General features: G+C 38.1%; 1 protein-coding gene across 5 annotated transcripts in view; it reads left to right on the plus strand.

The window, feature by feature from the left end:
* The first annotated feature begins 2569 nt into the window (after positions 1 to 2569).
* The window catches only part of SLF2 (SMC5-SMC6 complex localization factor 2), a 49711-nt gene continuing 28438 nt past the window's right edge, over positions 2570 to 23842 (plus strand). For 2 of the 5 annotated variants that reach the window (XM_003994324.6, XR_006587228.1), the window contains exons 1-9: positions 2570 to 2881; positions 5480 to 5523; positions 6024 to 6757; positions 8144 to 8201; positions 12805 to 13793; positions 14770 to 14840; positions 17093 to 17215; positions 17598 to 17765; positions 18766 to 18868. In XM_003994324.6, coding sequence (XP_003994373.1) covers positions 2742 to 2881; positions 5480 to 5523; positions 6024 to 6757; positions 8144 to 8201; positions 12805 to 13793; positions 14770 to 14840; positions 17093 to 17215; positions 17598 to 17765; positions 18766 to 18868 — 2430 coding nt within the window. In that variant the 5' untranslated portion in view covers positions 2570 to 2741. Of the gene's footprint in view, positions 2882 to 2939; positions 3198 to 5479; positions 5524 to 6023; positions 6758 to 8143; positions 8202 to 12804; positions 13794 to 13842; positions 14307 to 14769; positions 14841 to 17092; positions 17216 to 17597; positions 17766 to 18765; positions 18869 to 23842 lie in introns of those variants that run through there. The other 3 variants (XM_011287462.4, XM_019813733.3, XM_011287464.4) reach the window with 3 other exon arrangements.

Raw genomic sequence — 23842 nt, forward strand, 5'->3', positions numbered from 1 at the left:
CCTTTCGTTCTTTGAGTCCCTGCCTGCTAAGGCACCGTGTGAGTCAATCTGCCCACACTGTTGTCTCTTTTGTGACTGCTTAGAATCTCTGGCATCGGCTATGTTATCACTCCTCTCAGGATTCCCACGTAGGGCCTGATGCTCCCAGCAAACTTGATCTGTTGTTCATGTAACACTGTTTCTCCTGCTGCCCCATCCGTTCCCATCAAGGCCAGAGTCTGTGCTCCTCATAATGGTCTTTAACAGTTCAGGATGCCAGGCTGAGCCGAGCTGCACCCCACAGAAGCTTCGGGCATAGTAGCCACTCCATTCCTGCGGTCTTTACTTCCTCGTGCCCGTCCTCATTCCCAGAAATCTTCTGTCTAGCCTTTTATGGCTGTCTGGCCTTAATTTCTCCAAATTCTTTAGACAATCCTGGCTGAAGTTTTATCTGAGGTCTCGAATTCAGTCTTGTCTAGTTTATTCATCATTCTCTCCCCTAGCCCCATCCCAGTTCTACTCTCCTCTTGTGTCCTCACATGCAAACACCTGAGGTCTTTAACATCTTTCACCTAGTGTACAGCTGCTGAATATCGATTTCTGGCCCACTACAAATTAAAAAGCCCTACATGAACCGTGTGTGTGTGTGTGTGTGTGTGTGTGTGTGTGTGTGCGTGTGTGCATGTGTGTGCGCGCACATACGTGCATGTGGCATATGTATATGTATACGTATACGTATATACATTCAATGTGGGAGAAGGGGTATAAACACAAAATAGACTGCCCAGCGCTGTTTGGGGGGTGGAAAGTGCCCGAGAGGCTCCCAACAGTTCTAGTTAGTATGTTAAGCATATTTCACTCTGTGATCAAATCTGTATCATTTTCAAACACAGCTTCAAGAAAGAAGAGCCTTGATGCTTATTGAGGATTTAGATCACTACTTCCCTGTTAAGAAGAGATTTTTTAAATTGTGTTTTCATTATGACTCCATCTCCATTTATTGATCAAGGGATTTCTTGCCTCACTTAACTCCATAATCTGTTGCTCAGATTAAGAAAATGTGAAAACTATTGTTTGGTAGCATGACTACGGACTTTAAAGTGATACCTCGGAGGCTAGATGATTCAAATACTATAATCCAAGAAAAGCAACTGATTGATCATGTAGAATGTTGTTTTTTATGCATCGCTCTTTTTAATGGACCGAGCATGCAGTGAAACGAATCGGATTAAGTGGTTTGTAGATGGGCCATTACAGAAGCAAGAATTTACCAGTGTAGAAACGTCCAACTGAAAGCACTGATACAAGAGATAGGAAATAATACATGTAAAAAGCCCTAAATAAACAAAACATATAAATCATTATTCATTCAACACATTTCAAGCATCTAGTACATTATTATATAAAGACCTGTCTAAGTTCTTGAACAGGCCTGCCAATTAAAGCTTGGGCATCCTGGAGATTGGTATTTTGGTTAAGACTTATTGCATATAACTATGTTTTATAACTATTAATATATTAAATATAACAGTATCTGACCTGTCCCTGGAAAACTTTATAGTCAAGTGTAAGAGTATGTCTGAAGAGCAAAGGAAAGGGAACACTAATTTGCTTAGTACCTATTACCTGAGAGATTCTGAACTGTGTTCACACTGCTTATCTCTTTTATAGTTTACAATTTCCCAGAAAATTGTAGAATTTTCATCTTATAGATGAGTAGAATACTCCTTTTACAGATGTGGAAACTGAGGCTCAGAAATACTCTGGCCAGTCTGTTTGTAAGGAAAACCCTGTCTAACAGCCTCCAAAGCACAAGCCCCTGACGGAGGACGACCGGAGACTGCTGGCAGGTTTCACTAATCTACGCTGTCCACACTTAACACGGGTAATTGAAAGCTGACCCTATGTTCCTTTCAAAAAATCTCCAAGGAATCTGGCTGTAGAGACCTCATGGATAACTCGTTTCAACAGCTGAGAAACAAAATGCTTCTGTGGAATAAACACGGCCTTTATTTCGCTGGGGTTGTTTTTCTTTCTTTCCGAAAAAGAGGAGAAAAAGCATCCACCACAGCCCTTCACAAGAACTCTCACAGACTGGACAAGTCTTCAAATTGGGCTGTGCAGATTAACCAAGGAAATGGTGACAGCACTTGGGCACTCTGACCTAACATGTGAAAGAGACGATGTAACGAACAACTGGGGATTTCTGCGGCACAACTGAAAGACACAGGAAGGCCAACTGTTGACCATCCTCACTGAGGGCAGCTGCCGGGCTCAGGTTTGCTTCTGCAAACCTCGTCCCTCGCCCTCGACCAGCTGCCTGCCGCAGCGCCTGCAGCGGCCCGCGCCAACCCGCCCCCGCGTGCCTGCCAAGGCCGACGCGGCCCGGATGCGACGGTGCCCTCCCCACCAACCGCGCACGTGACGGGGGGGGCGGGGGGCAGTTTTCTTACCCCTCCCCCTCCTCGAAACCCCGCCTTCCCCTGAGAGGCTGCGGCTTTCCATTGCGCCACTACCGGAGTGACCGCCGTGCCAGCCAGTCAGAACGCGACCCTTCCAGTAAGACCCGCCCCCTGTCGGTCCTGAGGTTCCTTCCCGCTCACACAGGAGTCACTTCCGAAGAGAGAGAACCGCCATGAAGAGAGAAGGGGGTGCCGCCCAACTCTGCTCCGACAGCCTCCCCGAGTCCCAGCAGCAAGACGGCAACCACGCACCCAACTTCTCCAGCCACAGCTCATGCCGCCGTCGCCAGCGGCGCCGACATGACAAGGCGCTGCATGCCCGCTAGGCCAGGTTTCCCCTCATCCCCAGCCCCGGGGTCGTCGCCCCCGCGCTGCCATCTGAGACCCGGTAGTACCGCCCCTGCTGCAGCGGGAAAGAGAACAAAGAGTCCTGGGGACAGGTACCGTGCAGAGGGCTGGAGAAGGGGCCGGGTCGCGGGGGCAAGGGTATGAGGGAGGACTGCGGACGCCCGCTCTTTCAGTTCCCGCCATCCTCCGCGAGCTTCGGGCCTCGGCGTTTTGCGGCCTGGCAAACCCCTGCCCCGCCTCCGCGCGGGGCCTTCTGGGACTTCGAGTTTTCTTTTCTGTAGTTGGGATGCAGGTCTCCGTTCAGTGACCGTAGCCAGGATGGCTACGGAGAGCCCGCCTTAGGTAGAACGTGATTTTTGTCCTTTACGATGGTGGACCCGGGGCCCTAACTGCTTAGTGCATATCTAGGTGGGTTATTCTGTACGTTGTCAGTTCTGATCGTAGTAGCTTAACAGTATAAATCTTTTCTAAATCGTGGGTGAAATTATGTACGATGGACGAGGGAAACCCTTCCACGAATTACTTTATAGCCCAGTATACACGATCATTCATACTTAAAAGGAACGTGCCGATCGGGAATGTGATGTTTTTTCCTCCAGTAACTACGCTTCTCCAAGAGGCTAGGTACCTTGTGAAGATTTTGTGGGAGCTATGTAATGAGATGGGGAATTTTATCAAATGACATCCTCTGACAATAAAATATGTTTAAATTCTCTACGCACTTGGTACTGTCTTTTGTATTTTAAGTTTTAAAAAGCTTGTAACTTAAATTTAACAGTAATTTTATCTTCTAATATTGTGCTACAGGTCTACAATCCCTTATCTCAATTATGAAAGCCGGAGTGCTATGAAAATCAAAAGTTGTCAGTAAGTTTGGCACCACATCTTACTTGGCAGCCAAACCTGACTAGAACTAATGGAAAGCTGTATATGGTCATTATCTCATTAAGTGTATTTATATGCCGGAGAAATATTGATGCGTTCGCTTTGGGGGTGCAGTGTCACACCCGGTGGGGACTTTACATAATGCATCTAAGTTACCCCCTTTCTAAAATCCAGTAAATTAAAAATTCAGAAATACATTTGACCCCAAAAGTTTCAGATAAGGGCTTGTGAGCTGTTATAATTTTTTAAAGCTAGTTATAAATAACTAATGGGTATTTCTGTGCATATGAAATTAGGCAACTGTTCCTACTTGAAAGTTACATTCATGATTATTTTACAGATTTTTTGTACGTTTTACCCAAAACCATTTTTCTCTCTGGTGTATTAATCAAAAAGGAGCCTGGGATCTCATATTTTGGGAAGAGATAGAACGTTATTTAGTAATTAATGTAAAGGCGTATTTAGTATAGTCTTGAATTAGCTGTCGCTTAATCCTTTCCTGTCTCTTTCCTCCCCCAGTAACTGAGAACATCATCTCCTTTCCTCCTTTGCAGAACCTCTAGCATTTCTAACTGTATTCTCCATTGGAGTCAATTTGGCTGGTATAATTTATTATATGCAAACAAATGCATAAATTTTCCTTAGTCTGTCACTCCTATTCATTTCATAACCAGTTAGCCTTTCTACCAACATCTATCTCACAAACATGTGGACTCTCAGTAAACCATTATAGATGGATGTGGCTCCTTTAATGTGACCTGTAAAGTGTCCAAGAGACTTGGATTGTTCAAGTTTTCTCTGAGTATTCCCACCTCATAGTGGATAAATGTTTAGGGAAACTGGTCATATACTGCTTCTCTTTCAGTAAAATGAATACATTTTAGCAGGATTTTGGCAGGAAGTTAACTTTTTGCTCTACGTATGATGTTCCTTTTTGTGCCGCTGACAAATAACTCTAGAAATATAAATCGGAGTACAAATTCCGGTAACGTGATTCACTTTGTTTCTGTAAAGTGCAGAAATCCTTAAAACAATTCGGTTTTTGTAATTGTTAACTTTCTTCCTTTTCTCTGTTTCGTGTTTTCTCCAGGCAGTGTGTTATTTTTGTAAATACCTTAAGAATTCCTAGATAAAAAATAAGATTTGAAACACTGTTTAGTCCTGAAGACTCCTTCTAATTTTTGCTGTTACTTAGATTAACATCTTACTGTAGTACATAAAGAGGATAGTGTAAGCTTGGTACTTAATCCTTTTTGCCTTTTGGCCAGCATGCCCTTCAACTCAGCTGCCTCCCCAGATGGGCCAAATCACCAATATTGCCATTCTACCATTTACTCTTGTTTTGAGTCTGTTTAGGTTTTAGTCTGTTTTTATAATCTCCATTATTCGTTTGGAAAACATCTATTGAGCATTATTTTGTACCAGACACCAGAGATACCAAGCAATAGGATCAGATCCCCTCAAAATCATTTATTCTACCATGTAGCAGTAAGCTTGTCAGTCCTAGGAAGGACACTACCAATTCCATACTGGATCCATACTCCAATCTTATTTTGGTACTATAGATTATATAAACCTCAATTGTGCTTTCATAAATTTACTCCTACAGGAAATGCAAATTATATTTTCAGTTTATTATAATCGGCTTAGCAAAGCATTCCTGCCATTGTCAGAACTTGATTAAACCAGGTAGTGAAATCAAATCTATATCCTGTAAACCAACTAGTATTCTCCCCTTAATCTGAATTATTGAGGTTTTAATATTTACTTATGTGATACCATATTAGTTATGCTTTTATTTTCAGGAAGCAGTCAATTATAGATTTCTTCAAACCAGCTTCAAAACAAGGTATGTATGCTATTAATGCATTTTTTGCAGGATCTTTTGAGGAGGGAGACAGATTCAATTTTTAAATTTCTCTAAAAGCTCTTATTTGATTAAACCTAATGTTCAAATTGAAAATATGAAGATGCAGTGTTTTTTACAAAGATAAACCAGTTCTAAACATCATGAAGAAACTTTTTGCTGTTATGCTTACATTTAAAATATTCCAGTCAGTAATATTCATAATGCATACTATTTTGATCCTCTAATAACATTTTATAAACGGAGCCATAGTGAGCTTACAAGATGTAGCAAAAGGGAGCTTTATGAAAGTAAGGTTATTAAATAATAAGCCATGTCTTAATCCCCACCCCCCCGTAAAATGTGTATCATCATCTAAATATTGATTTGAAAGTTTTTGTTATAGTTTAGTATTTTAAATATTAACTTAAATAAATATACAAAATGTAATAGATTGTGTTACTTTTAATAACATGCAATTTGTGTTTTAATTGGCCGTTTAGACAGACATATGTTGGATTCTCCACAAAAATCAGACATCAAATATGGAGGAAGTGGATTCTCCATCACTGGGACAGAACAGTTTGAAAGGAAACTATCCTCACCAAAAAAATCCAAACCCAAAAGGATGCCATCAGAAAAGAGCACTATTTTAGAGGCTTTCATGAAAGGTGTTAAAGAGCACCATAAAGATCATGGTATACATGAGTCACGTCGACCTTGTGTGTCAATAGCCACCAAATATCCAAAGGCAGTTACAAAAGTCTATGTTCCTCCATATTGCTTGTCAAAGGAGATGAAGACACTGAAGAAAAAACATCGATCTCCAGAGAGAAGAAAGTCACTGTTCATTCATGAAAATAGCAGGGAGAAGAATGATAGAGATCGAGACAAGACCAGTTCAGATTCCAAAAAGCAGGCCACAGTGACAGAAGCTGACATCTTCAAGAACAGCTCTAGAAGTCTTAGCAGCAGGAGCAGCCTATCCAGGCACCACCCAGGAGAAAGTCCTTTGGGGGCTAAGTTCCAGTTGTCATTAGCTTCTTACTGCAGAGAAAGAGAACTAAAGAAGTTGAGGAGGGAGCAAATGGAGCAGAGAATCAACTCAGAAAATTCCTTCTCAAAAGCAAGCAATCTTTCCTTAAAATCCTCTAGTATAGAAAGAAAATGTAAACCCAGGCAGGAACAAAGTAAACAGAATGATGTCACACCTGGAAAGAGTAATCTTTCAAACCTGGTATGTGTAGTAATTACTGAATTAGCTTGGTTGCTGCTTTATTATATTTAGAACACTAAATCTAAAAGCATTTCATATATTTAATATTTTTTAACATTACATTGGTAGCTTTTGTTCAGGAAATACTGATACACGGCTTGTTTAAAAGCTAATTACGTTAGGTTTCCTCCCAACTGTCCGTAGGACTCAGTAAAGCGGTATTTCTTGCCTTTAATTTTTTCAGACTGGGAACAAAAAATCTTTCTTAATCAGGAAGTAAGCATTCTTTTTTTAGGCAAGTATAGTCATTTTTAAGTGAGGCTGTGCTGAAAGGAAATATTTGAGGAATAGAAAATCTAAAATAGTAGGAAATGGTTTAGAACAGAGGTTCTCAAAATGTGGTCCCCGGACTAATATCAGCATCACCTGGGAATTTAGAAATGCAAATTCTCAGGCTTAACCCTGGACTCAACCAGAAATTGGAGCTAAGAGTCCAGCAATCTACAGTTACCAAGCCTTCTGGGTGCTTCTGATGTACTTTAAAGTTTTGAGAATCACTGATTTAGATTATATAGAAGTCCTAAGGAATATAGATTCCTTGGAAGTCCTAAGTTGTCTTAGACAACTTAGATGATAACACTTAGAAAGCTATCCAGATACATCTTAACTTCATCGTATTCCCTTGAAAATAGACCAACTTTAGATTAGCATAAAAGGTGACCCTCTCCCTTAGAAAGATAAATACCTCTGTTTCGTAGAGCCTCTCTATGTACAGATGGAATAAAGGAAGATCAGATACCAAGAAAAGGCAGTGTTGGTAAGATGCTATGAGATTTTAAAACCAGATAGACCAAAAGTAAACCAAACTATGACACTTTAAGAGTGAATGGAGATTGTTGCCTTATATAGTGCTTGAAAATGTATTTGTAAACTCCAGGGTTTGTTTGCAAGGAGTTTGGGGTCTTTACCAGGGAGATTTGCTAACAATCAGTGGAGGTTTGTAACATTTGCTCCATCCTGAGATTTCAGTGTTTGGTGGTGCATCAGCACTTGAAGTATTGAAGAGTAAGTTGTATCTGTTTAATTGGCAAATATTAGGCTTACTGTTTATCAAAATAATGGTATAGTGCTCTAATATTAATCTTGAATTAATATAAATCCCTAAATTTGTATTTTGAAAACTGGCTTTATTTTTTATGGCATTTTTACCTTTTTATGGTATAAAGGCCCTTCGTTTTTGTAAAACTTTAAGAGTTTAAAATATTTTACTATAAAAGTTTGAGTTTACCTCCAAATGAAGTGCTTGCTTTATTTGGTCTAGAAATCTGTGTTTAGATGTTAGGAAGAAAAGTTCATATTCTTTACTGGCCCCAGTTCCTAATTAATTTTTTCTCATTTTGCTAAAAGGAAAATGGACATTTCTCAAGGAAAAGAGCCTCTTCTGATTCATGGGAACCTGCTTCAGGTAGAATCAAAATTAATTTATCAATTTTTAAATAAAATTGTATGTCAGTGCTACTTTTTAAAAACAAATTTGTTTAAATGCACAGTTGGCTTCCTAGAGGTGAATTGAATGTCTCAGTTTAGTTAAGAGTTTGGTAAAATTACATTGAAAAGGAATAGTCCTTGAATTTAGTTTGTGTAGCCCATGGTTTGTCTTGACTTTTTTGCCTCTTTTAAGAGTTCCTAGCAGCAACATGTTTCTCATTTTGGTATTCAGTGTTCTGCTGAATCTTGCCTACATCAAGCAGCATAATCTTACATTATTGGAATTATGGACTATCTGAGGTCTTGGTATTATAGATGCTTTGTATAAAGTTGAAACTGCTATCATGATCCAAAACAGTGTTATCCTAATATTTCAAATACTAAGATACCTTTTTAATATCAAATTTCAAGGACACCTGTATGATAACTGGTTTGTACTTCTAGTATCTGTTGGCTGAGCAAATAACATAATAACAAACAGCTAGTGTTAAGTCAGTAATTCCTAAAGTATCTTTACCTTTTTTAAAACTAGAAAATAGAACAGTATAAAATTCAAACACTTGCAGAAATTTATAACAGAAAATGAAAGGCCCTTAGAAATAACAACCATTAATAGTCTAGTGTATCAGATTTTTTTCTGCCATGATTACAAACTTTGAAAAATGGATTTTACAGATTTCTACACTCAGTAAGATACAGTGGACATAATGATAATAGCCAAGGTTTATTGAGCACTTACTGTGTGCCATGCCCTCTTCTATGTGCTTTTAACTTGTTTGATCTTCACATCTTTTTAAGATACTTTTAGAAATGAAAAAACAGGTACAGAGAGACAGTTGTGACTCCTTGTTCTTCAGGTTTCATTAAAACTCTTAGTTTTTTTTTTTTTTTTTTAAGTGTATTTATTTTGAGAGAGAGCACAAGCAGGGGAGCGGCAGAGAGAGGGAGAGAGAGAATCCCAAGCAGGCTCCAGGCTGTCAGCGAAGAGCCCAATACAGGGCCCGATCTCACAACCATGAGATCATGACCTGAGCTGAAATCAAGAGTCAGGTGCTTAACTGATGGAGCCACCCAGGTGCCCCTCATGTAAAATTCTGTTTTTTATATATTCTAGAGGTACATTGCATTTTGACCAGGTGATCTCAGGTGTTAAAATCCGAAACCATAGTTTACCATCATAGAAGGAGCTTCTAGAATACAGGAATAAATTTGAAGTTTTATGTGGTTCTTAAAGTTTTTATTTAATTTTTAAAAAATTTTTTTTATGTTTATTCATTTTTGAAAGACAGAGAGAGAGCACAAGCAGGTGTGGGGCGGAGAGAGAGGGGGGACACAGAATCTGAAGCAGCCTCCAGGCTCTGAGCTGTCAGCGCAGAGCCCAACGTGGGGCTCGAACTCACGAACTGAGAGATCATGACCTGAGCCGAAGTCGGACGCTCAACCGACTGAGCCACCCAGGCGCCCCAATTTTTTATTTAATTTTTACATTACTGTTGGTTTTAGTGATCAAATTTCATTGAATTTTGACATTATGAAGTACAAGAACAATAATTTCTTAGCAATGAGATTATTCCTGTACTCACGGTATTACACATTTGTAATAAATGATCACTTTGCGCTGAGGTGAGCAGAAGAACAAAATATTTTTAGGTTTGCTCTGCCAACATAAGGGGCTGCTGGTGGTGGTGTTGCCACCAAGCTCTTCAGCTTTTTTTCTCTCTGATAATGACTAAGATAAAAATTCTCTTCAGTTCATGGTTGCAAGTTTCATCAGTGTTGCCTGCAGTAGTTTCATTTATACAAACCCACATACTGAAGTTTTTGAACAGTGCTTGAAAAAGATGTTTTCTGCATATTGTCACAGGCAGATTTAAGATGGTTGCCTTCACTTATATTTTTATTTCTAATATCTTTGCATGTTTCATAACCATTAATTATGGTTTTATACTTTTTAAAAATTTATGTTATTTTTTTAAGTTTATTTATTTATTTTTGAAAGAGGGAGGGAGAGAGAGAATCCCAAGCCGGCTCCGCACTGTCAGCGTGGAATCTGGTGCAGGGCTCAAACTCATGAACTGAGCCACCCTGGTGCCTCTTATGGTATTGCTTTCTTAATAAATACACATTTATACTGCATTTGACCATCAACAGAATATAAAGGACATAAAGGGCTTTTTCACTCTAGATAACATGAAGAATGCTACTGCTATTATACTTCTCGGTTGTGAGGGTGATATATATAATCACACCTTTATTAATCACACACAAGTTAAGAGATGTCAGAAATGTTGCTAAAGACATTTAGCCCTGGGGTCTTGCAGAGTCCTGTCCTTGTGCTGCATTCTGAGGTCCAACTTATTCTAACATCCCTTGCTTATTCTATAATTTATTAATGACCTATCTTCTATTAATGAACATTTGGGTTTTTACCTTTTTTGTATTTACAAACTCAATCCCTGTCTATTTTATATATATATTAACAGATATTTGAAATGTGCTTAAACAGTCTACAGTTTGTACAAGCAGTGCAAAAAGAATCATGCAGGTAACCCACTGCCCTAGAGAACTTGCAGAAGGGGAGCCTACCTATGGTACCAGTTCAACGTCCTCTAATTCTAGGTGTCAGAGCTCTTAATAAGCTGCTTTTTCCTCAACTTTGCCCAAAAACAGTTTCTCTCTCCTCCTGGTCAGGTCTTCAATTCTTGAGCAAAGCAGGAATTTCTCCTCATTTCTAGCTGTATATAAATTGATTTCTCTAGGAGAATGGAACTGAATTCATACTGGCGGTTCTGTAGGTATCTTTTTTGTAACCTCAAACTTAAAATATTATCAGTGTAAATCCACCCCAAGTCTTCTTTTTCTTGGTTATGTGATTTCTAATCCTATACTCTAAGGGACTCCTGTTCTTTTTTATATGACAGTTAACCCAGTAAACTGAGTGGGCATAGGATGGTTTTTTCAGGTAATAGGAAATATCTGGAGAAAAATGGAGATAGCAGCATTTGTTTATTAATTGATTTTTCATGTTTATAAATTGAATTTTTCAGATTATATATTAAATTACCCAAATAATTGCTTTTAACTCTTGAATTATTTTATTTTCTTAAACTGTTGATGATTTGAGGACATCTACCCATATGCAGAGAGAAACTTGATTTGGGGAATACTGATTATGTAAATAGTAATATTTAATGAATAATGGGTTTTAATTAATGACACTTTATTTATTTATTTATTTATTTATTTATTTATTTGGGGGTGGGGGCAACAGCAAAGGTTAGAGAGAATCCCAAGCAGGCTCCGCACTGTCAGTGCAGGGCCCAACACAGGGCTCAATCCTATGAACCTATACATCACACTTTTAAATACAATGAGAAATTTTTTAAACTTGGTTAACTCAAATAGATATGCTTTACTAAAGGTCTTCTGGATGAAACTCCTAAATCTAGGTGGCTTAAAACAACAGAAATTTATTTTCTCATGGTCCTAGAAGCTAGAAATCCAAAATTAAGATGATTAGCAGGGCCGTGCTCTAACCAGTCTAGGAGAGAATCCTTCCTTGCCTTTTCTAGCTTCTGGTGTTTGCCTGCAATTCTTGGCATTCCTTGACTTGTAGATGCAGCACTCCTATCACATGGCATCTTTTCCCTGTGTGTTTTCACATCATCTTCCCTCTTCAAGTGTGTCTCCATGTCCAAATTTTGCCTTTTGAAGGAACCCAAAGAGAAAGGTACTTGGGTTCAACTAAAACGCCTCCCTGCTCCGCCCAGAGAAGCACGTCTTTGTGAGAACCAATGGAAAGGAGCTTGAGGTGCTGCAGTCCATTCCCTATGAATTCATGGCATGATAATGTAAAAAAAAAAAAAGATTGCAAATTTCCCCTTTATCTAAGGACACCCGTTATGACTGCATTAGGACCCACCCAAATGACCTCATTTTAACTTGATTACCCCTGTAAAGATCCTGTTTCGAGTTAAAGTCAGACTCTGAGATTCTGGGAGTCATTTTCCAGAATTCATCCACAACTCATAACTCAGCTGAAGACTAGAAGGATGCACAGGAAAAATGAAACACTGGCAAGAGAAACTTGGGTGGATTTTTTTTAATTGAGAAATTAAAATTTGTCTGCTTTCAACTAGTGATTGTATACATGTTTTAAGGTACTATAAATTTAGATGTAGAAGTATTTCATTTCTGGAAGCAGATAGTCCTTGGTCTAAGAAAGAATATCTGAACTTTGAGGGAAAGTGCCTTTCCAATCCTTTCCATGATACAAATAAGCAATTTTTGTGTTTGGGGAGCAGCACCTTAAATTTTGTTTGGGTGATGAACTTTTAATAGCTTTGGAATGAAAATGAGCATTGTCATTAGCTTTAAATTTCTTAAGGCACCAGTATTTATTATTAATAAAATAAATGGTAGTATGAACTCTTTTTCCTTATCCTACATATGTTAAATGATCTCAGCCTAAACTTTTAGAATTTAAGCTTTTTGTTGGAGTGTTCTAAACACTCACTGAATAAACTTTACTAAGATAGGAAAATATACTTTTCACTAATCTGGCAAAAATTAAATTTTAGCAGGGTCTAAGCAGAATAAATTCCCTGACAAAAGAAAAAGGAACTCTGTGGACTCAGATCTGAAAAGCACAAGAGAATCTATAATGCCAAAAGTAAAAGAGTCCTTCCTTGAGAAGCGTCCTGACGGATCACATCAGAGAGAGAAATTTATAAAACATATTGCACTGAAGACACCTGGGGATGTGTTGCGCTTGGAAGATATATCCAAGGAACCCAGTGAAGAAGTTGATCGCTCCTCTGGAGGCTTGGCACCTTCAAATTCTGGCCACCATTCTTCCAGGAATAGTGACCAAATCCGTGTGGCAAGTACCAAAGAGACTAAGATGCAGAAACCCCACTTATCTTTACCTCAGGAAAAGTCTGCCGATAAAAAAGCTAGCAGCCTTCAGAAAAATAAACCTGCTAGCTCTGTGGCATCAAAGGAGACAAAACTTCTACCTTTACTTTCCCATGTTCCAAGTGCTGGTTCCTCTCGGGTACCATTAAATGCTAAAAATTGCACTCTTCCAGTTCCTAAAAAAGAAAAAGAGCGTTCCTCATCTAAAGAATGTTCTGGGCATTCTACAGAGTCCTCCAAACACAAGGAACACAAAGCAAAGACTGATAAAGCTGATTCTAATGTATCTTCAGGGAAAATTTCTGGGGGATCTTTGCATTCAGAATATGGCACTCCTACAAAGTCTCCCCCAGCTGCTTTGGAAGTTGTGCCATGTATCCCAAGCCCTACAGCACCTTCAGATAAAGCCCCTTCAGATAAAGAGAGTTCAGGAAATTCCAATGCAGGTAGCAGTGCACTGAAAAGAAAACTAAGGGGTGATTTTGATAGTGATGAAGAAAGTTTAGGTTACAACCTAGACAGTGATGAGGAAGAGGAAACATTAAAATCACTGGAAGAAATAATGGCTTTGAACTTCAATCAGACTCCCACAACTACAGGAAAGCCTCCTGCTCTTTCCAAGGGGCTTAGATCTCAGTCATCAGACTATACAGTAAGTAGTTCTGTGACATTTATCTTTACTTGAAGAGGGAAAGATTGATTAGTAGAGGGATAAATGGTTAGAACTTATTTTAAAATTTAGTATTTGTTGTGATTCATAATTGGACTGAAACTGGTATAGTTCTCGTTTGGTTGTAATGGGTTTCCCGTATCTTTAGTTTTATTACTGTAAATCAGTGGTCTCCAAACTTTTTAGATCATACACACTTCTATTAGTAAAAAAAAAATTTTAAGCATGTACTCCAATATATGTGTATACGTATAGATTATATACATGTACCACTATACTACTGTGTACTTGCTAAAATATATACAAAAACAGAATTTAAAAGGAAGAAGAGAAAAGTATTTTCCTTTAGAAGTTATGTAGAAGTTACTATAGACTAAGTTCTACTGGAGTTTCTATAGAAGTTCCATATAAATAGAAGTTCTATTATTTTCTTCCTGCACCCCAATGGATCACCTTGCACACCCCCTGCTTTGGAGACCACTGCTGTAAATGAAGGTAGAGTGTAGAAATGTTGTTAATTGTGGTGTGCAATTTTATTTATAAAGTGCTTCATTCTATCTTGGGGATAAGCTGCATTAAATTCTAGTATGTCTGTAAAATTTGGTGGGGAAGGTGTTAATGTTCCATGGTAACACCTAAAAATTGGTAGTTTGATTCCACTAAAATAGAATTTAAAAATAAAGACAGGGTAGCCATGGAGCCCTTGGGTGTTTGCAGTCAGTTCCTAAGGCTGGCAGGGTTTTGTAAGTAGTGCCTTTCCTAATAAATGGTAAAATCAAATTGCCTGCAGTACAAAATAATAGATTTAAAGCATGATGGTGAAAATTCTCTAAGAAAGGTATCCTCCTGGCCTAGGTTATTAAAAGAGAAAATATTCTTTAGTACTCTGAATAACTTAAAACATCCAAGTTCTTCTAAGATATGTTATGAAGTATCCTTAAATTTTCTTCTGTTTTAGGAACATGTTCATAGTGGAACATACACAAATACTTTAGAACGTCTAGTGAAAGAGATGGAAGACACTCAAAGGTTAGTTAGCATCGTGACTACCTTGCTAAATTTAACGTTCTCCTTATTTGCGTGGCTGGCTTTCAGTTTACCTTAAAAAATCATGAGAAATTCGCATTTTGTGCTAGTACTATTACCGCAGTTTTGCAGTCAATTGTGTTAGAAATAAAGTATTCTTGTTCACAGGCTGAGTGAAAAGCTCAGGTTTTTATGGTTTGCTGCATTCAGTAATAATACAAATTCCTTTCCACTTACCACAACTAGAATCTAACTAGTAGCTGAAATTCTTGATCAAAAGTATGGGGAGAATTTTTTGTGCATTTTTTTTTATTGTGATAAAATATAGATAACTTCAGTTACCATTCTAATCGTTTTGAGATGAGCAGTTCAGTGTCATTAAGTACATTCACATTGTTGTGCAACCATCACCACCATCCACCTCCAGAACTTTTTTTTTCATCTTCCCTAATGGAAATTCCATACCCATTAAATAATAACTCCCCATCTTCCTCTTCTCCCAGCCCTTGGCAACTACCATTCTGCTTTCTGTCTGTATGAAACTAACTACTCTGGGTACCTCATATAAATGAGATCATACAGTATTTGTCCATTTATACTGGCTTATTTCGCTTCGCATAGAGCCTTCAGGGTTTATCTGTGTTGTAGCATGTATCAATTTCCTTCCTTTTTAAGGTTGAATAATATTCTGTTGTGTGTATATACCACATTTTATTTATCCATTCATCCTTTGATGAACACTTGAATTGCTTCTATTTTTTGGCTGTTGGACGTGTTGCTGCTGTGAACATGATGTAGAAATATCTCTTCAAGTCCCTACTCTTTTGTGTATATACCCAAAAGTAGAATTGCTGGATCATACAGTGATTCTATACATAATTTTTTGATGAATTGCCATACTGTTTTCCACAGTGGCTGCACCATTTTACATTCCCACCAGCAGTGCCCAAGGGTTCCAGTTTTTCTACATCCTCACCAAGACTTGATATTTTTTGGTTTTTTGGTAATAGCCATCCGAATGAGGATGAAGTGGTTCCTCATTATAGTTTTGATTTTCACTTTCCTAATAACTAATGATGTTGAGAATCTTTTCATGTCCTTATCAGCCATTTGTATAGCTTCTTTGGAGAAATGTTTATTCCGATCCTTTGCTCATTTTTTAGTTGAGTGGTTTGGGGGTTTTTTGTTTGCATAGGTAGAACTTTTTAAAATATTCATATGTTCACCTAGTCCAAATTTTGAAACCAGCATGGCCAGACATGGTATTTCCACATCAAGTTGCTCTTAAGGAAGAAGTGTAGAATTGTGTGTCTCTCTCTTTCTCTCTCTGTCACTGTACCTCTCTCCCTCTCTCACACACACACATAAACACACAGAAACCAAAAAGTTGAGGATCATAATGGCCCTAATAAAATTCGCGTCACTAGCTGCAAACTGATTTTGCTAATGAGGGGAAAAATATATTCCTTATTTAAGGAATATCCTCAAAACTACCCCAGAGAACTTCACTAAAAGCTCAGCTGACTTGAAGTGGGTATAGATGTGTCCCAAACTTGATAAACAAGTTAGCTAACCATAGGAATTACAGTTAGTAGGTCCGAAGTGTTCCCTTTTCTACATTTAGTTAGAGAAATTATCTCTATTATAAAATTCTTTTAAACATTTTCATGAATTCATGTGATTTGTGATGTCAGATCTGAAGTGGTTTATTTAAATTGAACATTGTACAGACCAGAGGCAAAGATGCTAGTTTGATGTGATGATTGATTCTTTCCTATATTGATAGAGCATTATATTTACTGCTCATTTACTATTGTCTTATACTCATCTACTGTGGGACGGGAGCTGGGAGTAAGGACCTTGATTAAAATAACTTATTCCTGGCAAGCAGTATAAGCAAGGACTGCAGAGCTAGATTCTCTGGCTTTGAATCCCAGCTCCTTGCATTGTGAGCTTGAGCAAATTAGCTTTCCTAAAGTCTGTTTCCTCATGTATAAAATGGGTAATAATAAACTACTACATGGGGTTGTTGTGAGGGTGAAAAGAATTAATACGTAAAGTCCTTAGTACATGCCTGTCACGTAGTAAGTGCTCAGTGTTAGCTATTGTGATGCTAGTGAAGATGACAGTGATGCTGCTAGAAAGCCTGATTAACATGGTCAGGTTGTGTTTTGTCTTTTGGTGCTGCTTTTAGGCATAAACTAAAGATTATTATTGGGGTAAACCATTTACTGTAACATTCTTTCAATTCTCAGGCTAGATGAACTGCAGAAGCAACTACAGGAAGACATAAGGCAGGGCCGAGGTATTAAGTCCCCCATCAGAATTGGAGATCAAGACAGTACAGATGATGAGGATGGCCTCTTAGAAGAGCACAGGTATAACATTTTTCATAATGTATACTCTTTTTAAAGCTTACTTTTTTTTAATTTTGTGTGAAATAAATGGACCTTTGATGGGTTATTTACTTAGTAATCTGTGATGGTTTTCTAATCCATCCATGATGAGTTTGAAGGATAGATGTTAAGGCCAAGTTGCATTTTTGTCTTTTCTCCTGGTTATGGTTTCTTTTCACACAGACCCATTTACTGGTTTTGGACTAACTGCTAGCGAAAAGTGGGAGGAACAAAACACATGTTCTCATGCTAGTCTTCTTATCTGGAATTAACATTGTTCCTAAGAAACAATGTACCCAGCCTTTAAATACAAAACCATAGACAGTGTAACTGTCTGGTATTCAATAATTTTTTTTTATTCCAGGGAATTTCTAAAGAAATTTTCAGTTACAATTGATGCTATTCCTGATCATCACCCAGGTGAAGAAATATTTAATTTCCTCAATTCCGGAAAAATTTTCAATCAGTATACCTTGGATTTAAGAGACTCTGGCTTTATAGGACAGAGCGCTGTAGAAAAGCTTATTCTTAAGTAAGTAGAAAAATAGAAAAACATTTTACTTTTTCCCATATAAAAATTTTCCTTAAAGGAGTTCTAAGTGGCATAATCTCCTAAAAGATTAATTTCTGTGATAACCTATCCAGTTTCCTAATCCTCATTACTATTGTTTTTTGTGTTTTATTAATTATGGAATCAGTGTAAGATGGTCTCTCGGCATATTACATGCCTAACTAATAAAGATTAGTTGGGATTAAGATTAGCATATAATAACAGCAGCTGTCAAAATAGCAGGGGCTTTAAACAAGAAGTAGATTCCTTTCTTATGTGAAAGAAGTTCAGAGGTGGGAAGTCCAGGACTGGTGTTCCACCATATAATCTTTCTTTGCCACCATCCTTAGCACCTGGTTGCCTCAAGTGCTACTGGTCTTCCAGTCTTTACATTCAAATTCCCAGAAATCCCACACATTTCTACTTATGGCTAGTTAGGTAGAACTTAGTCAACATGGCCACACCTAATTAATAAGGAAGACTGGGAAATTATTTTTGTTTCAGGCAGCAAGTGTACCTAGATAAAAATCAGTGTTCAGTTGCCAGGAGGAAAGGCAAGAATAGGTATTGGGATGGGCAGCTACCAGTCTGTACCACAGTGCCCAAACTGGTCTAATTTCTCTCAGTGCATGAAATCTCAGATCCAGAGAGATCACATTAATTCCGGTGGTGAGGGTTTGGAAGTACAAACCCAAGCTGGCAAAAGCAGATGATGCGCTAAGCTTGATAGATACTTTCTCAACACTGCCAGCTAGTGTAGATTTGTCCACCACATAAATCTGGAGGTAGGCCAACAGACTGGATCAGCTTTAGGCTATCACTTGAATTTCCTTTATGAGTAACCCATCCATATTGGGGTAGAGTCCACCTCCATGGACTGAGGATGGTGTGCTTGCTCGTTTCCCTATAATGTCAGATGTGATGGTGGTAGAAGTTTCTTACCGTGAAAGTAACAGTCATTAATTTCATTTTGTTTTTTCAGATCAGGAAAAACAGATCAAATTTTTTTGACAACACAAGGCTTCCTTACCTCTGCTTATCACTATGTCCAGTGTCCTATACCTGTGTTAAAGTGGCTGTTTCGGGTAAGAGAACGTTTGGGGAGTATAGTTGCATTTCCTAGTCAAAAGCAAGCAAAATACCACATTTGCACATTACTAGAGAAAAAATTAGCATATCAAACCCATGATTTCAGTGGGTTAAAATGAGGCAAAAAGAGTCAGTGTAGGTAGATCATAAAGGAAATGCTAATGCCAGTAGTGTGCAGAATAGTCCGTAATGTTAGTTGTGCCTAAGACATTTCATCACACTGGTAAGTCATTATTATAGTTAGGCTTTTTTTTTCTTTTTTTAATGTTTATTTTTGAGACAGAGAAAGACAGCGCAAGTGGGGGAGGCGCAGGGAGAGAGGGAGACATAGAATTCGAAGCAGGCTTCAGGCTCTGAGCTATGAGCACAGAGCCTGACATGGGGCTCAAACCCACGAACCAGGAGATTGTGACGTGAGCTAAAAAGTCAGACGCTTAACCGACTGAGCCACCCGGCCACCCCTATTACACTTAGTTTTAGAAGAGTTCTAATTCTTACATTATGTGTTTTGGGGGTGGGAGCTTTGTGGGGTTTTTAAAAATCTTTTTTTGTCCCATTTTTATGGAGATTAGTGCATAGATATTTTTAGGATTTTACTTGTTTTCTAATATTTCCCCATTTGTATATAAATATCTCCAACCAAATGTTTCTCTTCCCCATTCATGTTTAATTCTTAAGTCTGCTTAAGTAATTATATAAATTTGGGGCGCCTGGGTGGCTCAGTTGGTTGAGTATCTGACTTTAGCTCAGGTCATGATCTCACAGTCCGGAGTTCGAGCCCTGCATCAGGCTCTGTGCTGACAGCTTGGAGCCTGGAGTCTGCTTCAGATTCTGTGTCTCCCTCTCTCTCTGCCCCTCCCCTACTCATGCTCTGTCTCTCTCTCTCTCTCTGTCAAAAGTGAGTAAACATTAAAAAAAATAATAATTATCTAAATTTTGGGGTGCCTGGGTGGCTCAGTCAGTAAGCATTTGACTCTTGGTTTCAGCTCAGGTCATAATCTCACAGTTTCATGGGTTCGAGCCCTGCATAGGGCTCTGCACTGATAGCGCAGAGCCTGCTTGGCATTCTCTCTCTCCTTCTCTCTTTGCCTCTCCCCCACTCACACTGTCTCTGTCTCTCTCAGAATAAATAAATAAACTTAAAATTTTTTTTTAATTTTATAAAAAGTAATTATCTAAAATTTTATATTATCTGCATGGTAGCTTTGTAACAAAAAAATATGTTATTGTGTGTGAAGTGAGAGAAACATAAGGAGTTTTTTCTGGGATTTAAGATAACATCTCAAAGAATGATGAGAACCTAGATATTCCAGTGTAGCCTTTTTTTCATTTTTTTCATATAGCTGGCATTTTTGAGTCCCAAGTGCTGAAGAGAACAGCAATGAGAAAACGTACATTTCTGATCCCCTGAGAGCCACATTCTAGTACTATAGAGGAGACAGACAGTAAATGTGTATGTGGTGTGCATATTTAGAGATCTATTATGTCACGTGGTAAGTGCTATGAAGAAGTAGTAGGCTAGAGTAGATACAGAGAAGTATCAAGATGGGAAAGTTTGCTTTTTTAAATGTATGTGTAAGATAGTTGATAATGAGTGCCTTACTGATAAGGTGACATCTGAATAAAGATCTGAGAAGAAGGTGCTGGAATGAGTCACGCCACTGTGTGGGAAAAGGGCATTCTAGGCAGAGAGAATAAGTGGTGCGGACCATGAGGCAGGAGTGTTACTTCCCGCGGTGAGGAGCTTCCTACTTGGACCCCGGTAAAGAAACAAATTTTTTAAAACAGTCCTAATTAAATCAAAATTTGCCTCCCCGTGGTTTTTATATAGTGGTACTAATTATCCTTTCAAGAGCTCTCCAGAATACGTTTCATCTAACAGTCCTTCGTTCATTTTAAAATAGCTATCATGACCCTCATCTCTCCCCAACACTAAACTTTCTCCAGTCACCAAATTTCTAGTCTCTTTACTGATCATCTTTCTGAATGACCTTTAGCTCCTAAAATGTGTCCCCCATAAATGCACATATGCTCCAGATAAGGTCTTTTTTTTTTTTTTAATGTTTATTTTTGAAAGAGAGATAGAGTGCAGGTGGGGGAGGGGCAGAGAGAGAGAGAAGACCCAGAATCTGAAGCAGGCTCCAGGCTCTGAGCTGTCAGTACAGAGCCCAATGTGGGGCTCGATCTCACGAACCGTGAGATCATGACCTGAGCTGAAGTCAGACACTTTGCTCCCAGATAAGGTCTTAACAGCAGTCTCCAGTGAGACTCTTTCCCATCTACCCACCGACATATTTTTGTTTTATGCTATATTTATACTTTACGTATATTTTATATTATATATACGTAAATATGTATAAATATGTTTTTATATATTTTTTATATTTTATTTTATACTGTTTTATACTATAGTTAAAAATTTCATTTGCAGTCATGCCAGAGCTTTGTTATTCTCTAATTATGTAACGTATCTTTTCTTAAACTTACAAGTAAAATTTTGCATTTATCTGTGTTTATTTTTATCTTGTTGATGTGGGTCCTTATATCCTTTTTTTAAATGTTTATGAGAGAGAGAGAGAGAGAGCATGAATGGGAGAGGGGCAGAGAGAGAGGATCACAAGCAGGCTCCGCACTACCAGCGCAGATCCCAGTGTGGGGCTCGAACTCATGACCCATGAGATCACAACCTGAGCTGAAATCAAGAGTCCGATGTTCAACTGACAGAGCCACCCCAGTGCCCTCCTCATTATAGCCTCTAAAACCCTGATGATAACGTTAAAGCATATCTTCATGTAAGCAGTTTCTATACTCTTCGTATTTATTATTTGAAAACTATAACAATCATTCATTAATTACTTTTTCTGTGTAAAACACTGTCTCATCTCTCTTTTTCAATTCCAAGTCCATTTTTCATGATGGATGGAGCATACCAACTTAAAACTATTTTTTCTTTTTTAGAAAGTGTGTCAGAATTTATTTTAATGCTATGGTTCTAGCATTTTTTTTAATCTTTTTGCCCAAAGAATACGAAAACACTAACTCAAAAGGATATATACATTCTTACGTTTATTGCAGCATTATTTATAATAGCCGAATTACGGAAGCAGCCCAAGCGTCCATCAATAGATGAGTGGATGAAGATGTACATGCAGCACACACATACACACACAACGGAATATTATTCAGCCATAAAAAAGAATGAAATCTATGGTACTAACAGTTTGTAAATTTAATTGTTAAAGGGTAATTAAAATGTTTGCATTTTCCTGATTTTATCCTAAGTGTGTAAAACTAGAAAGACACTTTACTACTTTTTAAAAGCTTTTTCAAAGGGATTCACACTTAATTTTGAAAAGTTCAAGTAAAATTAAGATTTTTTTTTTTAAAGGCTTGTTATTATTTAAAAGGCATTAGCCTCCCCAATTTCCAGGGACTGCTACATTTTAGTGTTTTCCAGATTGTTCTCTGTGTGTACGTAGATTGCTGTATGATAGTATCAACAGAATGTGTTCCGCCTTACGATTTTTTTATTGCAGATAACAAATTATTTTCACATCAGTATAAGTATGTTGTCATCCTTTTCAAGGGCTTTATAGTATTCTGTTGTAGTGTTATGCTGATTTATTTAACCCAGTCTCAATTGATAGACATTAGATTGTTATATACACCTCTTTACACATTTATTTAATTATCTCCTAGTATTGTGTTGCCCACCTTGGAATTCATTACCCCCTGAAAAAGATTGTTATCTAAAACTTGTCCTGTTTCCAAACATGCCTTTGAGGGATGCTGCCCACTAGTGGCAAAACATAACACAAACATGATAACCGACTTTTTGACTCAGGTTGATTTTGAAAATGGCAGAAACACACAAATGACACAAATACTAACATACAGTAACACAGATATGCCTGATTGAAACCAGAGTTTGAGTTATTCTCCCTTGTGTGTTAGATTTAAATTTACTGTAATCATAATCTATGGCTACAAAACAAAAGGGAAAGAGGAATGTTTTCCCCTACAAAACCACTTTAAAATTACTTTCAGGGGTACGTGGGTGGTTCAGTTGGTTAAGCATCCAACTCTTGATTTTGGCTCAGGTCATCATCTCTGGTTCGGGAGCTCGAGTCTCCGATCAGGCTCTGCCCTGACAGCGTGGAGCCTGCTTGGGATTCTCTCTCCCTCTCTCCCTCTGCTCCTCCCCTTCTTGCATGTTCTCATACTTGCTCTCTCTCTTAAAATAAATAAACATTAAAAAGATAAAATCACTTTTTTTTTTTTTAATTTTTTTTTTCAACGTTTATTTATTTTTGGGACAGAGAGAGACAGAGCATGAACGGGGGAGGGGCAGAGAGAGAGGGAGACACAGAATCGGAAACAGGCTCCAGGCTCTGAGCCATCAGCCCAGCGCCTGACGCGGGGCTCGAACTCACGGACCGCAAGATCGTGACCTGGCTGAAGTCGGACGCTTAACTGACTGCACCACCCAGGCGCCCCGATAAAATCACTTTCAATATGTCACATGATACTTCAAAAATTTTTGAAACTTGAGATTTTGTTCCCAAAAAATGGTCTTGTAAAGTTAAATTATATGCCTCTGCATATAAATTCTGTATGTAAAAAGGCTAACTAGATCAAAGTATAAAGACTAACCTTGCTTAAATATTACCAAATTCTTTTTTAAATTTTACCAAATTATACTTACACTAAGCATACTACCTCTTTCCTAGTACCCTGTGAATACTGGGTATTATCAATATTCTTGATCTTTAACAATCTCAAAGTCAAGCTTCTCTTGACACGCTAATGATAGCTTGTCATTTCTCTTTGCATTTCTTCGATTACTAATGATATTGAACATCTTTTAAAAAGTATATTGGTATATTAATTTACATGTATCTTTTCAAATACTTTTGCTAGTTTATGATCTGATTAGATCAACTATCAATCAGCCTTTTCCTTGATGATTA

Source organism: Felis catus, chromosome D2, assembly GCF_018350175.1.
Source record: "Felis catus isolate Fca126 chromosome D2, F.catus_Fca126_mat1.0, whole genome shotgun sequence".
NCBI classification, from domain to species: Eukaryota; Metazoa; Chordata; class Mammalia; order Carnivora; family Felidae; genus Felis; species Felis catus.